The sequence below is a fragment of the Arachis stenosperma genome, chromosome 6 (genome assembly GCF_014773155.1).
Source record: "Arachis stenosperma cultivar V10309 chromosome 6, arast.V10309.gnm1.PFL2, whole genome shotgun sequence".
Taxonomy (NCBI): domain Eukaryota; kingdom Viridiplantae; phylum Streptophyta; class Magnoliopsida; order Fabales; family Fabaceae; genus Arachis; species Arachis stenosperma.
The window spans coordinates 5,897,967-5,913,336 of record NC_080382.1 but is presented as its reverse complement, the minus strand read 5'-3'; the positions used below and the strand labels follow the sequence as shown (position 1 = coordinate 5,913,336).

Sequence of the window (15,370 nt, the reverse complement as noted above, 5' to 3'; positions counted from 1 at the left end):
TATAGTAAAGATGTAAGTTTACAGATTTTTCTTTTAATAGAATGAAAAAGAGATTAATAAAGGTAGGATCCATATTTTGAATAATATAAAATAATAAAAAATAACTATAAAAGGAATTATATTTTCTCTCTATACCATTTACATCTGTACAGTAGAGTGCCTCAAATAAAAAATATTAATTTCTAAGCAAGTGAATTTACTTATATAGGAATATAGGATTAATCTTGTCCATTTATATAATTTTATTACCAAATTTATTTTTTTATATATATATTTCTAAATATATATTTTAAGTGTTTAATTTTGATGAACTAAGTATAAATTTTTTAATCATATCAATTCTTTTTTGAATGACCATTGTTATAACTTATAGTCATAATTAAATACACTATAAAACTTCTTCTGCATTCATATTTTGAAACAAAAAAAACTACAAATAAAAAAACATTTTAAAGCATCTGACAGTAAGAAAAAGGTTAACAGATAAATTAAAAGAGATAGATAGAGTACATAACTAAAATTACTGAACCAGAATCCAAGAAATCATTTCACTCTTGAGCTAGTAGAAGCTATGTGCATATAAATACATAGTATATATACCGAATTTAACTACTTAGTAGGACTATAGCAGATGAGAATAATAATGAACCATTTAGTAGGAGTTATTTATTTTAGTGCATTGATTTTGTTAGTGTATTGCAGAAATGGGAGTGAGTACTTAATTGGAGTTGGGAGTTATGACATGACTGGTCCTGCTGCTGATGTGAACATGATGGGTTATGCAAATTTGGAACAAAAAACTTCTGGAATTCATTTCAGGCTAAGAGCAAGAACTTTCATTGTGGCTGATGCCTCTAATAATAATAACAGGTTTGTGTTTGTCAATCTTGATGCTGGAATGGCTTCTCAGCTTCTTACTATTAAGGTTCTTCAGGCCCTCCATTCAAGGTAATCATCCAAATTTTGTTAACATATAATGTTTCTTGTTGTGAAATACATATGGTATTCAAATTTTATTTTGTGTAGAAATTTGATCATGTGATTTTGTAGAGTGTTTATTAGACATCAAAATATGTGTGAGGATAAAATATAATTTTGGTCACTTACTTTTGGAATAAGTTTTAATTTGGTACTTAATGTTTGAAATATTTTATTTTTGTCTCAAAAAATTTTAAATTGATTTAATGTTGTTTTATTGTTAAATTTGACTCTAATAGTTAACGGAACGAGTGACGTGGACGTTAATAATATTACAAGTTAAATCATATCTTTTTTCATATATTAGAAAAGAGCACCGCTAGGGAGACAATGAGATATGTATACAATGTATACAATGGGATGTTTATTAGGCCCAATTAATATTAATAGAAAGAATTAATCAATTAATAACCCTAATCCTATTTTAACTGTTTAGTTTAACATACCACCTAATTTCTTATATTCACAGTTTTTCCCCAAATCAATCAACCCCTTTGTTTTGCCGTTTTCCCTCCTCCTCCACCCAAACTCTTGCTATTTCTGAACATTGCAGTAACGTGACAAAATCCAAACCCTCTCAATCCTTGCTCACACAGAATTCCTGTTGCAACCAAGGAAGGTCACCCATCAACCCATCAACCCTCACAATTTGTATCAATAACGGCGCCGTCTAAGTCTTGTTAATCCTTGGATGGTTACTTTAACAGTATCTTGGATGGTCACTTTAATAGTATTTTGGATGTTCACTTTAAACATCTAACTCTTATATAAATAAGCATCCATGGTGAACAATTTATCGAACCATTCTCACCTTATTAGGCTGCTGACCGTCGGCAACAAAATGTTTGGGAGCTTCTTCCGGTGGTTTCAATGGAACCATTCTCACCTTATGATGCGGTGCCGCTGGAAGGAGCCACACGCTGGGAGAAGGGCGTTCACCAATGAGGATCTCGACGTCTCTGGGAGCGACTTCCGGTGAACACGAGCCAGTGAGAAAAAGAGATAGTAGCGTCGGTGAGAGGGGTTGCGTTGTTGGTTGTGTTGGCGGCGCCGTTCATAGAGAATAGGTCATGGTTTGTATTTTGGTTTTACTAAATCCTAATTTTTTGAACCATTCAAATTAACAAATCTTCATAATTAATGATTATAATTCAGTATTAATTTCAATTAAACACCGGTATCCAAAATCTAATTTTAATTTCAATTAAACCCCATTGTATGCATTGTATAATAAGAGCATTGGTTACTCATACTTTTCCATTAGAAAAACATAACTAAAATCATTTTATAATATTTTTTTTCTTTGATTTTTTTTGTACAAAACTCAATCCTAACAATCAATATTAACGCTTTAAAATCAAAAGAAAAACTGTTATATTAGTAATAGTTAGTGGATCGATTTTACTTATATACTAAAATCGAATGTTATTGAAATAGTTGGACAATATATGAATTGTTTGTATCAAATTTAATAGTTGGACAATATTAAACCCGCTTAATTAAGACTTTTTTGGGATTGAAATAGGATATTTAAAAGTATTTGAGACTGAAATCGGATGTCTAAAAAATTAGGGATAAAATTAAAATTCAATCCAAACATTGGAAACCAAAATAATAATTTATCCTATGTGTGACGGAGAGAAAATGATATTAGAATATATATTTTGTAGAAAAAATATTTTATTATAAAAAAAATTAATTATTAAGTATTGGTGTATGTTTATCATATTATTTCACTTCAATTATCAGAAAATTTTAATTATTTATTTATTGTTGTTGAAGGTATGGAAATTTGTACAATGAAGAAAATGTAGCAATAAGTGGAACACATACACATGCTGGACCTGGTGGCTATCTACAGTATGTGATTTACTCTGTCACTTCTCTGGGTTTTGTCAAACAATCCTTTGATGCCATCGCTAATGCAATTCTACAAACCATTATTCAAGCTCACAACAATCTCAAACCTGCTTCCATTTTTATCAACACAGGTCAATAACACACTCATTATTTTGCTTTCAATTTCGCTACAAGTAAACCTGAGATCATTTTTTGATACCAACATATTTTAAAAAAAAATTATGTACACTAAAAATCGGATACTAAATTTATTATTATTATTATTATTATTATATATATATATTACATATTTATTTAGCTAAATCATATCAACTACCAAAATCATAATAATCTTTTTATAAAACACTAAATACATATTTCTGTATATGGTGGTTAATTAGTGTTGAATTTTTGGTTACATGTGATATAATTGAATTAAGTTGATTCGATTTATATGTAAATAGCGTAAATCGAATCGAATCTATTTTAAAATGTTTTAAGATAGACATGTAATAAAAATTAATTTAAGACATCTGCGTAATTTTAAATCTCATTTAATTTAGTAGTATAAATTACCCTATAAATTCATGCATAATTTGCCCTTTAGTATATTATTAAATTAGATTGATCTTGCTATATTAAATTATTATAAAAATTATTTTCTTATCATATTATATATATTTTGTTTTGGTTATCAAAATATTTTACTTGGTCACTATGTGACCAATATTTTAATTAATATTAATTAATTCATCAATTTTTTAGTTTAATTTTAGTATGTTGATAATGTAAAATATTTTACACGTAATTACATTTATTTTTTTGGATGACTATTTATGCGATCAATAAAAATAATAGTTATTTTTTATAAGGTTACATTCCGTAATTAGATACACATATAAACTACTCCATCAAAATTAAATTTAATTATTTATTGTAGGAGAGGTAAAAGGAGGTGGTATAAACAGAAGTCCAAGTGCATATCTGGAAAACCCTGCAGAAGAGAGAGCAAGATACGATTCCAATGTAGACAGAGAAATGACCCTTTTGAAGTTTGTGGATGAAGCAAGTGGCAAAAGTGTTGGAACATTTAATTGGTATGCAACTCATGGAACCTCAATGAGCAGAGACAACAAGCTTATTAGTGGAGATAACAAGGGTGTTGCTGCTAGACTCTTCGAAGATTTCTTTTCTTCACCCTCTACCATCACTTCCACTCTTCCACCAGGTTTGTTAAATTTGCCCCTCTATTAATTCAAAAATATTACGTGCACATAAGAAATCAGTCACGGTATAAATACATATATTATTTAATTCATTTTTATTATATATAACTTGTATTTTATATCAATAACTAATTTAATAATTGATTTTTTGTATACATATAACATGATTAATTAATGTTACATAATCCTATTCGTTACAAAAAAAAAATCATATGTATGTAATGAAAAGTTGATTGGTTAATGAGGGCAGACATTGAACAGCTAGTGAAGAAAGCAAGAGGAATAAAAGCGAGCGGAGGGCATGAATGCAGCAAAGAAAGAAGCGAAGAAGCGAAGGTGAGGAAGAACGATGGCTCGTTGTTCGTGGCGGCGTTTTGCCAATCAAATGTTGGAGACGTCACTCCAAATGTTGTTGGAGCGTTTTGCATTGACACTGGAAAACCTTGTGACTTCAACCACTCTTCTTGCAATGGCAACGACCAGCTATGTGTGGGCCGAGGACCCGGGTAAGACCGTTAGATAATTTGATATGTTTAACTGAATTACTTAATACTTAATCTATTAATTTAACATGAAAATATTTGGACGTGAATAATCGTCATTAACTTACTGGACATTTGTTTCAAGGCTAGAAATTGCAGTTTTAGAAACTTTTAGTAATTCTTGTATATTCTTGAAAGTATGTGTGGTAATTATTAAAATTTTTCTAACATACTTAACTATATATAAAATATTCAGAAATAATCTTTATCTCTTGAAACATAGAAAGATCAAATATGTTATTCTGAAGTCATTATGCTTTCAGCAGCATAAATTTGCAAATCTTAAAATAAACGTCCACGTAATTAGTAATATAATTTTAGGGACTAAATTGATATTTTTGGAAGCAAGGTTATATACATATATAAAAAAATAATATGGAATTTTGCATGGAGCAGATACCCAGATGAAATATTAAGCACAAAGATGATAGGTGAGAGACAATTCATAACTGCTTGGAAGTTGTTTGAGTCTGCTTCAGAAGAATTAAGAGGAAAGATTGATTATCGCCATGTTTATGTCAACTTCACAAACATTCAAGTTAAATTGGAAAACAACAAGGTAGTTAAAACTTGCCCTGCAGCCCTTGGTCCTGGTTTTGCTGCAGGCACTACTGATGGACCTGGTGCTTTTGGCTTTCAACAAGGTGATACAAAGGTAACTAACTAATTCTCATATTACCATTTAATCTATTATGGTAAGCCGAGTTGCCGGATCTTATTATTAGAAACTACAATGTTATGTGGACCAGCAAATATTATTATTTTTAGTCAGTAATAGTTTATGCCTATATTTTTAAGAATTTGTACATGTAAATTAATAAAATTTATTTATTAAAAATAATTTAGTATTTGTGTTGACCAAATGATGGCTAAGTTACTAAACACTGCTGCCCCTAGCGTTTCTGTTATCCAAAATTTGACTAATCTGACTTGACTGCTAGGAGATTCATTTATGCAGATTAATCCTTTCTGGAAGCATTTGAGGGATTTGTTGAAAAAACCAAGTAAGCATCAAGTGAGATGCCAAAGCCCAAAGCCTGTTTTGTTAAGCACCGGAGAAATGTTTGATCCGTATCCTTGGGCGGTAGGAGAAAAAAATTATCATTTAATTTTGATTAAATTACTCTGTTAATTTTTATAATCTTTTTAAATTTATAATTAGGTCGTTATATTTTAAAAGTTTTTAGTACACCAGTTTTAAATTTGCAATTTAGATCATTTTAAATAATAAACGTTATAAAAATATTTTTATTCATCTCACACTGCTAATGATTAACGAATATGTCTTAAGATTTTTAAGACATTTTTTAAACGACAAAAATGTGATTACAAATTTTAAATTGATGTATAGATCCAATTAAGAACTTTTAAATTATGATCTTAATTACAAATTTAGAACTTTACGGACTAACAAAATAATTTAACCTTTAAATTTTATGCACGGATAGTGCTGTCAATTTTAAAAAGTGTTAAATATATATAAATTATCCTATAAAAAAACTATTAAAAGTAACAACTTACTAATCTCTTGTAATTTGAATATGTTATTCATACAGCCAGCAATTCTTCCAATCCAGATATTGAGGTTGGGGAAATTGATTATTCTTTCAGTACCAGGAGGTATGTTTCAAATTGCACAAGCATTAAAACATAAAGGAAAAGAGACTTGTGCTGTTTATATAGATTAGTAGTTCTTGAAAGATTGATTATGATTTGCAAGTTTGACAACTCATAAAATGAACAACAAATACATGCCCTAACAAATTATTATCCTTTGAGGATTGCAGAGTTCACAACAATGTCTGGAAGAAGGCTAAGGGAGGCAGTGAAGGAGACATTAATATCTAATGGAAATGGAGAATTCGACCAGGACACACACGTTGTTATTGCAGGACTAACCAATACTTACTCGCAATACATTGCAACTTTTGAAGAATACCATCAACAACGATACGAGGTAAGAACAACTTGTTAATTAAGAACCGTTAGATGATTTGACATGTTTGACTAAATTATTATCTAACGGTTTCTATTAACACTAACATGTAGACGACTGCATGTGAGTTTCCACCTGTTACCAATGTGACATAATATCTTCGAGTTAATTGCTAATCCGACAAGCTAATCATTGATGTGGCAAAATAAGACATATCATGGTTAAAGCTACACCATCTCACATTTAACGTGTCACATCAGCATTTACTTAACGAAAGAGATTACAAACAAACATTCTAAATCTTACATCCTAAGAAATCTTAGTGAGCCTAGTACTAATGGACTACTAGAACTTTAGGGTGTATGAGTAAACCTAGTGGAAACCTCAAAGTTATATAGTTATAAACTCAAAAAAATTTACCTGAAACAGTGTTAAATTGAGCAGGCTGCTTCAACTCTCTATGGTCCTCACACATTATCTGCATATATCCAAGAATTCAATAAGCTAGCGCGAGCAATGGCTAAAGGGGAGAAAATCGCCGCAAAAGGCCCTTCGCCACCGGATCTTTCATCGCAACAACTAAGCCTCTTACTTGGTCCTTTTGAGGAGTCACCTCCAAAAGGCATCAAGTTCGGTGACACAAAACAAGACATAGCCCTTCCAAAAAGAGGCTACTTCTCCAAGGGAGATAGGCCGAGCGCCACGTTCTGGAGCGCCAACCCAAGACATGACCTTCTAACAGAAGGTACATTTTCCACGGTGGAGATGCTTCAAGGGAAAAAGTGGCTTACCATTCATGATGATGATGATCTAAGCTTGTTTTTCAAGTGGAAATTAGACAATAGTTCCTTGCATGGCTTAGCCACCATAGAATGGGAAATACCAAATCATGCTATTTCTGGAGTATACAGACTAAGGCACTTCGGAGCATCAAAGACCTCCGGCACCTCCCGAATCAGTTACTTTACCGGCACATCACATGCATTTGCAGTGAAGTAGAATAATATCACTTCTGTGAAATAGATAAGTTCTTACATAAATAACGAAAAGAGGACTGCACAACAATGTTTCATGTTTGCATCTCATGGTTATTCATGGGGCTAGGATTACATGAGAATCTAATGTACTCATCTGTGCATCCAAATCACACATCGGAGACTCTCTCCTTTATACAATAAATCAAAAGCTTTATTGATGTCCTTAAACTCCACTTCATGAGTGACAAACCCATCCAATTGCAGTTCCTGTGAATTTAATATATTCGGAAAATTTTAAACTAACAAAAGATGAACCAAACAAGTTCAATTACTACTTTTCACCATCAATATTTTTATGGCAAAGATATCAAACACAAAACTTCAGATTCAAATGAAACATGCAGTTAAAAACACTAAGCTATGAGTCAACCATGTTAGCACTACTATTTATACTTTTATAGCATAATCACTGCAGAATTGTATACAGTACCTTGTCCATGTATTTTTTGAGGAGAATGGGGACATGAGTCTTAGGTTTGAGTCCTCCGAATAAGGATCCCATGAGGGTCTTCCCATCATGAAGTACCTCATATGAACTGAGGCTCAACATGGCTCCTGGCTTGTCCACTCCTACAACAATTGTTTTTCCCCAACCCTGATTGAAAAAATCAACTTTCCACTCATTGCTCTTGGCAATTATTGATTTGCTTAGTTCATACTTAAGGCACTCTCAACATCTAGCCTGGTTCTCTATCTAAACATAATAATAAATTCTCACAAAGAGATGGGGTTTCAATTTATTTAGCAGAAGTTAAGAGTTGTTACTGGTTGGTAGGCTGTGTTTGGTAGCAAAAATAGGACAAAAGTACTAGAAATTTGTGTTGGCGAACACATTTTTTATGTTTCGCTGTCTCTGTATTTGTATTCTAACTACCAAACACGGCCTTATAGCTTTAATCACATTATTTATGTATGCCTGGACATGACAATGAAAACCAAGAGCAAGTTTTGGAACTTTTGCAGAGATTTACCATTCTACAAGAAGCAAAAGCTTCATGCACCAATGATGCCATACCAACACACTCAAAGCAATAATCTGCTCCGCCGCCAGTTTTCTCTATGATAACCTGCTCCACAACTTCAGTTATATAAGATTTGGCAGATTATCAGCAAAGAAAAAAAAATCAATGGTATGATATTTGCAAATCTGGTTATAATCTCCATTTCAAGACCTAAGACATATAATTTGGATTAAGAGGGTAGACCTGGCTCACTGGTTTGTTCCCACATTCTTTAGGATTGATGAAGTCTGTGAGTCCAAACTTTTTCCCTGATTCAAGAATATGCACATACCACGAAAACAAAATATCAATAACAATAGAACAAGAGTTTAATTTTGATGACTGACAGTGTATTTTACGAAGACGTTTAATCACATCCGTTCTTTTGGACGATAATTCATGTAATCAATAAAAAAAAGTAGTTAGTTTTGCTGATGTGACATTACGTGATTAGATGCACGTGTAAATTGTTTTATGCTGACAGTACATCAAAATTAAATTCATAAACAAATGAATAGAAATTGTATATTATTTTACTTGAACGGTATATATGGTTTTATGAAGCTAGCATTTACCAATTTCATATTTTTCTGGGTTGACATCCACACCTATAATCCTAGTAGCTCCACAAAGTCTAGCTCCCTCAGCAACCTAAGAAACCAATCAATTGCGGCGAAAACTTCAGCCTACATAAGATCAAAAGAAAACAAAAGCCATGTTCTAAGAGTTCATACCGCAATTCCAACAGATCCCAGCCCAAAAATAGCCACTGAAGACCCAGGCTCCACATTTGCTGTTCTCCAAGCAGCACCTACCCCTAAAAATGGAAGTTCTAATCAACACTTAATATCTATGTTGCACTAATAAAAGTATAGAGTATTTTATGCAGATACTTATAGAGCACCCATAGGTGAATAACATGAAGTATTTGTGCATAGTTTATATCAATAATCATAGAGAGAAACCTGGTATTCTTCATCAGTCATCACCAGTTAATTTGACTATAACTTTTAGGATTTTCTATTATGGAATTTACCAGTTGATACGCCACAACCGAGCAGGCATGCCCTGTCCCGGGGGGTTTCTGGGCCAATCTTTATTAGATTGGCAACATCAACGACAGTGTACTCACTGAAACTTGAAATAAACATGAAATGGTATATGATATCTCCATTTAGATCGGTGAATCTCGATGTGCCATCTCGAGGCATCCATGGGGATACCCGGAAAGGGAAATTAGTACAACGATTGCTCTTTGTTGATTTGCAATCTGTACACTCTCCACAATCTGGAAGAAAAATTGGAATAACCACATCTCCTTTTGTAACTTCAGCTACATCTTTTCCTACACTTTCCACAATCCTGTATTACATTCAAAATTGTTTAAACACACCATTCACATATGAACAATACAGAAACACAATCATTTACAACTAGCATAAGGTGAAACAAATGAAGAACCATGAAGCCATAGATTTATATCATAGATAAATTGTCACAATATAGTTTGTTAAATTGAATCATCAAAATGCTCGCAGATACCATTAAGGATTAGAGTGTTGGCACTGAAAGAAATCAATGAAACCAGCTGTGTATCCTTCAGTATGATCATTGAACTGACTTTATATACAAGGAAGGTGTGAAACTAACAGAATTGTACATACATATATGTAAGAACTAACTACAACAAACTCTCACTAAGGGTGTTTTAGTAACACAATGGAATTGGAATTGATTTGATTTCAAAATTCCATGAATTTACATTATAACTATACTCAAGTCCCTTCATTTTTTATAAAATTGGGTTTGGATTGAAATAATTTGGTATATTAAAATATAAAAAGTCATTTTTCCCCTTTAGGTATTAATACAAAAGAGAAGCGTTTAGAGAAGGGAAGAAGTAGCAGTGTTGGTCCGGTGCAGGTTTGGGGCGGTCTGGGAGTAATTATTGGTAATGATGAAAATTTGTGTGGTAAATAAAGAAAAAAAATATAAAATCTCAATTTTTAAATCAAATAAAATTCTATTTTACATGGTCAATTCCAACCACAATAATTCACTTCTAAGTTAATTCATTTCAGTCCATTTCAATCAAATCAAATCAAATCAAACCCAATCCAAAAATATTTGACCTAAACACATCCTAAATTCTCTTCCAAACCATTGGAGTGAGGGTACTTTGAAACTATTATGCTACAAGGAGGATATTAAAAAAAAAAAAAACAAGAAGAAGAATGCTGACTTACCAGACACAAATGAACAAGAAAATTATGAGATTTAAATATATAATCACTTTAGCAGCTAATGGAAGTTGTTCACAACTAAATTTTTTTCCCCCCTTTGTTGTGTGTGTGTGTGGATAATTAGAGAAGTTATAAATGAAGAAACAACTAACATGAAGGAACTTACCCAACTCCTTCATGACCCAGAATTCTTGGAAAATATCCAGGAGGACCTCCCTTCAAGATATAATAAAGCATGTTAAAGAGTCATCACTCATCAGTCATCCCAAAAAGATTTACCAATTTCTTTTACAGCAATACAAGGGAGACAAAAAAAAAAAAAAAAAACAGCTTATTAATTCTAGCAACAATTAATAAATACTAAATAAGACAAATTTTGGTTAATTTTTGTTATTTTTTTTTCACCAAACATTTCCGTTTCTTTTAAATCAATCGAGAATAATGCTATTTGTACATTCAGATTGTGTTTCAATTTTGGAAGCTTAATTTATAACCAGTAACTTATATGAACAAATAGCATTGTTACTCATTTAAAAAAAATAAAAAATAAAAAACACCTGGAGCTTCAAGAAAGTAGCATCGCTGCCGCAGAGAGAGGCGCATATAACACGAATTCGAACTTCACTGGGGCTTGGCGGCGCCACAACGATGTCCTCAATAACCAATGGCTCCCCGGGTCTTCTAGCAACCGCCGCTAAAGTAAACAAAAAAGAGGTATTAGAGAAATGAAAGTCCAAAGGAGAAGAGCATTTTGATGAGTTGAGTAATTACCTTTGCATGTTATAGGGTGGCCTTGGGTCTCACTCTCCATGGTAACTGCAACAAATAATGGAACGGTGTGGTAGCAATGTGAAGAGCTTATATGAGACTTTTCATTTTTGGTCCTCCCCCTCACTTTCCATGGTAACTTCTTTGGGTCCCCTCACTTTCCATGGTAACTTATATGGTCCGGAAAATTTAAAAAATTAGTTGTGTCTGTCTTTCTATTAATATGATAGCAGTTTTCGTTAACAATTGGCTAAACAAAACGGAAAAGGAAAATGGACACAAAACTACCAATGACCATTACCAAACGTCATAGTTTCAAAAGTGGACAAAGAGTTGATTATTTTCCAAACAATTAAAAAATTCGACAAAGTATCCCTATAATGGAATCTTTTGCTAAATATAATTATTAGTTTCTGACAAACCAAGTACATAATAAACAATTTAAATAATAATTGATAGACATTATCCTTAATTCAGCGACATCCATCAAATAAAGACAATAGTTTCACATAAAAAATAACTGCAGACATAAATCATTAATATATAAATATTCAATAAAAATATCAAAATCTAATCGTTTTAATGCATAATTTCTTAAAATTCCATAATTTTTCAACAAACAAGAATTTCGAGAAAGTGTTATTACAATACCTCCTCTCACTTCTGTCCTAAAATTCTATTATAAGAAAAATAAGTCTTTAACATAAAATTTAAACAATTCATTATATTTAGAGATAGAAAAATAACCTAAAACAATAAAAGAAGGAAACTCCAATTGAATTCAGAAAAACTAGCACCATTCTAATAAAAATGATTACTTATTAAATTCATAAGTTGAAACTAATTCGAAAACTAATTTAACAAAATAGGTAAAACTCATTATTCTAATTAATTAAAACTAATTCCTAATTCAACCAAACTAACAATAGGAATAACAAATTTAATTTTTACTTACATTAAATTAACACAACAATTCCTAATAACATATTTCATTAGGCAATTTAAACACCGATTTATCAACAACCCTAATAAAATGATAAGCTCACAAAATAATATGAAAAATATAATAACCATACTAACAAACTAATCAGATGATAGTGGCTGTCGTCCAGCGGTGCGGCAATGTGAACAGCAACCGCGACGGAAGATGATGTGATGGGGACAGTAGCAACTTCGACGAGCACGTGCAGCTGCGGTGACAGCGAATGCTTCAGGCGTAGTGTCGACGTCGGCGACAAGCTCCGATGGTGGCCACAGTGACTGTTGCCCTTGGAGGTGTGAGCAGATGAGGAAAGAGAGAGAGAAAAGAGAGAGAATCATGTCGGACAAGTGAGGGGGCGAAAGAGCTTTGCATTTGAATTTAGCTCTAAATTTACTGTGAGATTAATCCGACGGTAACATTTTCCGTGTGCTCAAAACGCAACGTTTCACTAAATAACGTTGCCGTCGGATCTACCGCCTGACGGTAGTTTGTGCGTCAAAATTTTTTTTTCCTTCAAATATTACCGTCTAAACATCAATTCTGACCATAATATTTTAAGATTACGAATTTATTGCCAAATTTGACGGTAAATTCGATGAAAAATTCGCCGCTAACGTTCAATACTAAATCTGATGATATTTAATATTTTTTTGGGATTTGAATTCTCTAAAGTTTGAATTTTACTTTAGAAAGTAAAGTGTGATTTTCCACCATTTATTTTATATAGTAGGACTATGAATAAATATGAGAGAAACCATTCAAGAGTATCATGCCTTTGGTATACTTTTAGGATCACTACCTGAATTTGTCGGAACGTCTAGCAGAGTAGCAGCACATCTTCGCCAGCAAGCTTTCTGTTGAGCGATACCTCAAAGCTAATTTCCCCGACGCTGATCTCGATGTCTTCTTCTCTTCCTTCACCCGGAGAGTCCCCACCATCCCCTGTCCTTCCACAAACGGTCTCTTCTTAGCTTTCCTGCAATGTTAATATGTGTGTAGATGTGAACATGGATATTTCGTGGGATTCATATGCTGAATTATCTTCCTATTTTTAATTTGATGAAGGAATGATGTAAGTTTGCAAAAACTAAACAATAAAAATGGACCTCTCAATCTTTAGTAGGCCGGAGAATTATCTTTTTCATGCGATGAATGGTGTTTTGTTTTTACTGTATCATTGGAATAGTGTGTGTGATAAATTAATTAGAGAATTATACAAAATTTATTGAATTTCACTTCGTCTTAGTTATGAAATGATAATTTTTTTTCTTACTTTTGGCGCAGGTAACAATTGAAAAATTTATTATGTGTTGTGATAAGATTAAATGAGATGGATGACCATCATTTAATATGGGTGGTTCATATTTACAATGTTGAAAGTTGAAGATATCAAGGGAGAATGAATTTAATGATGGTTGAAAAGGAATACTTTTGTATGTATAAATAGAGGAAGTAAACGTATGAAATAATACACATCAATAACAATAATATTCTCTCTCTGTATATTGTCTATATACAAAATTTTTCTTCTCTCTTTTCATACGTTGCTAATATATAATAGTAGTAAATATATAAGTTATTTCTATTAATATAATGAGATAAATATATTAGTAAATATCAAAACTAGAGTCTTCTATTTACATTTTATTTTATATTATATCTTTTATTTATTTATTCTACAACACGGTATCAGCACGAAACTCTAACGAAATTTTAGGAAGACTTCAGGTAATAAATTTTTATTATGTCAAATCTCTTTCATCTTGAATATAATGCTTTTGATATATCTGAAAATAATTATTTATCATGGATACTAGATGCTAAAATCCATCTTGATTCAATGGATCTTGGAGATACCATTGAGGCTGTAAATAATACATCCCAGAAGGATAAAGCCAAAGCTATGATTTTCCTTCATCGTCATCTTGACGTATGATTGAAAAATGAATATCCCACATTAAAAGATCCTGCAGATCTGTGGAAAGACCTTGAAGAAAGGTACAATCATCAAAAGACGGTGATACTTCCTCAAACTCGATATATTAGAGAAAACTTTCTCAACCTTCCATGCCTCGAATGTGCTTCTGCAGCAGCAATATCGAGAAAAAGAATTTAAAATTTTTTTTATCTAATTTCTTGCTTTCTTGTTGCTGAATGCAACAATGAGTTGCTCTTAAGAAATCATGAAGCACGCCCAATTGGCGCCGCCCCATTTCCTGAAGTAAATGTGGCAAATTATAACCCCAAAAGAGGTAAATGGCAAGATTTTGATAACAAGAAAAATTATGGAAGAAAAATAAATTATGTTCACAAGAAAAGATCTCACCAAAAGTAGGTTAAAGAAAGAAACAATGGGCAAAGTATATCAATTGAGGATAAATGCTTCCGTTGTGGTGAAAAGGATCATTGGTCACGTATCTGTCGTACCCCAAGGCACCTAGTTGATCTTTATCAAGCATCTTTAAAAAAGGATGACAAAGGAAAGGAAACAAATTTTGTTTTAAATGATAAAAATTCCACCACTCATTATGATGTATCTAATTTCTTTAAGGATTTTGAAGAAAATATTGACTATTTGATCAATGATGGAATAGTTTGATATATGTATGTGTTTGTTAAGTATTCATGTGAATAATTTTACTGTGCATGTACTTCTACTCATTTTATTATTATTATCATTTGTTTTTGAAGAAAAATGGCAAGGACATATTTTGAAGATATTTGCCTTGCGGATAGTGCAAGTTCGCACACTATTCTTAAAAGTAATATATATTTTACCTATCTTGTGCCAAAAAAGAATATGTTAATACTATTATTG

The 15,370-nt window shown here is 32.0% G+C and overlaps 2 protein-coding genes across 4 annotated transcripts; one reads left to right on the top strand and one right to left on the bottom strand.

Moving 5' to 3' along the window:
* Positions 1–631: 631 nt before the first annotated feature.
* Positions 632–7,520, top strand: LOC130932594 (neutral ceramidase 2-like). The gene is made up of 9 exons (XM_057861944.1): positions 632–948; positions 2,761–2,969; positions 3,758–4,045; positions 4,294–4,549; positions 4,982–5,240; positions 5,544–5,669; positions 6,142–6,205; positions 6,373–6,542; positions 6,966–7,520. The coding sequence occupies exons 1-9, from the start codon at positions 632–634 to the stop codon at positions 7,518–7,520; spliced, it is 2,244 nt and encodes a 747-aa protein (XP_057717927.1).
* Positions 6,771–13,599, bottom strand: LOC130932595 (alcohol dehydrogenase-like 7). Of its 3 annotated transcripts, XM_057861945.1 has the most exons (11): positions 13,352–13,594; positions 11,574–11,740; positions 11,360–11,496; positions 10,969–11,018; positions 9,596–9,921; positions 9,294–9,376; positions 9,135–9,210; positions 8,764–8,828; positions 8,530–8,625; positions 7,989–8,153; positions 6,771–7,765 (listed from the first exon to the last, which is right to left on the bottom strand). In XM_057861945.1, exons 2-11 carry the CDS (start codon positions 11,611–11,613, stop codon positions 7,649–7,651), a joined length of 1,155 nt encoding a protein of 384 aa, XP_057717928.1. In that variant the 5' UTR covers positions 11,614–11,740; positions 13,352–13,594; the 3' UTR covers positions 6,771–7,648. The 3 variants fall into 3 exon arrangements, 2 of the variants coding, with proteins under 2 accessions (XP_057717928.1, XP_057717929.1); XR_009067491.1 differs by lacking the exon at positions 6,771–7,765 and having other exon boundaries at positions 8,005–8,153; positions 8,530–8,636; positions 13,352–13,599; XM_057861946.1 differs by lacking the exons at positions 10,969–11,018; positions 11,360–11,496; positions 11,574–11,740; positions 13,352–13,594 and adding an exon at positions 10,102–10,506 and having other exon boundaries at positions 9,596–9,904.
* Between the last annotated feature and the right edge of the window lie 1,771 nt (positions 13,600–15,370).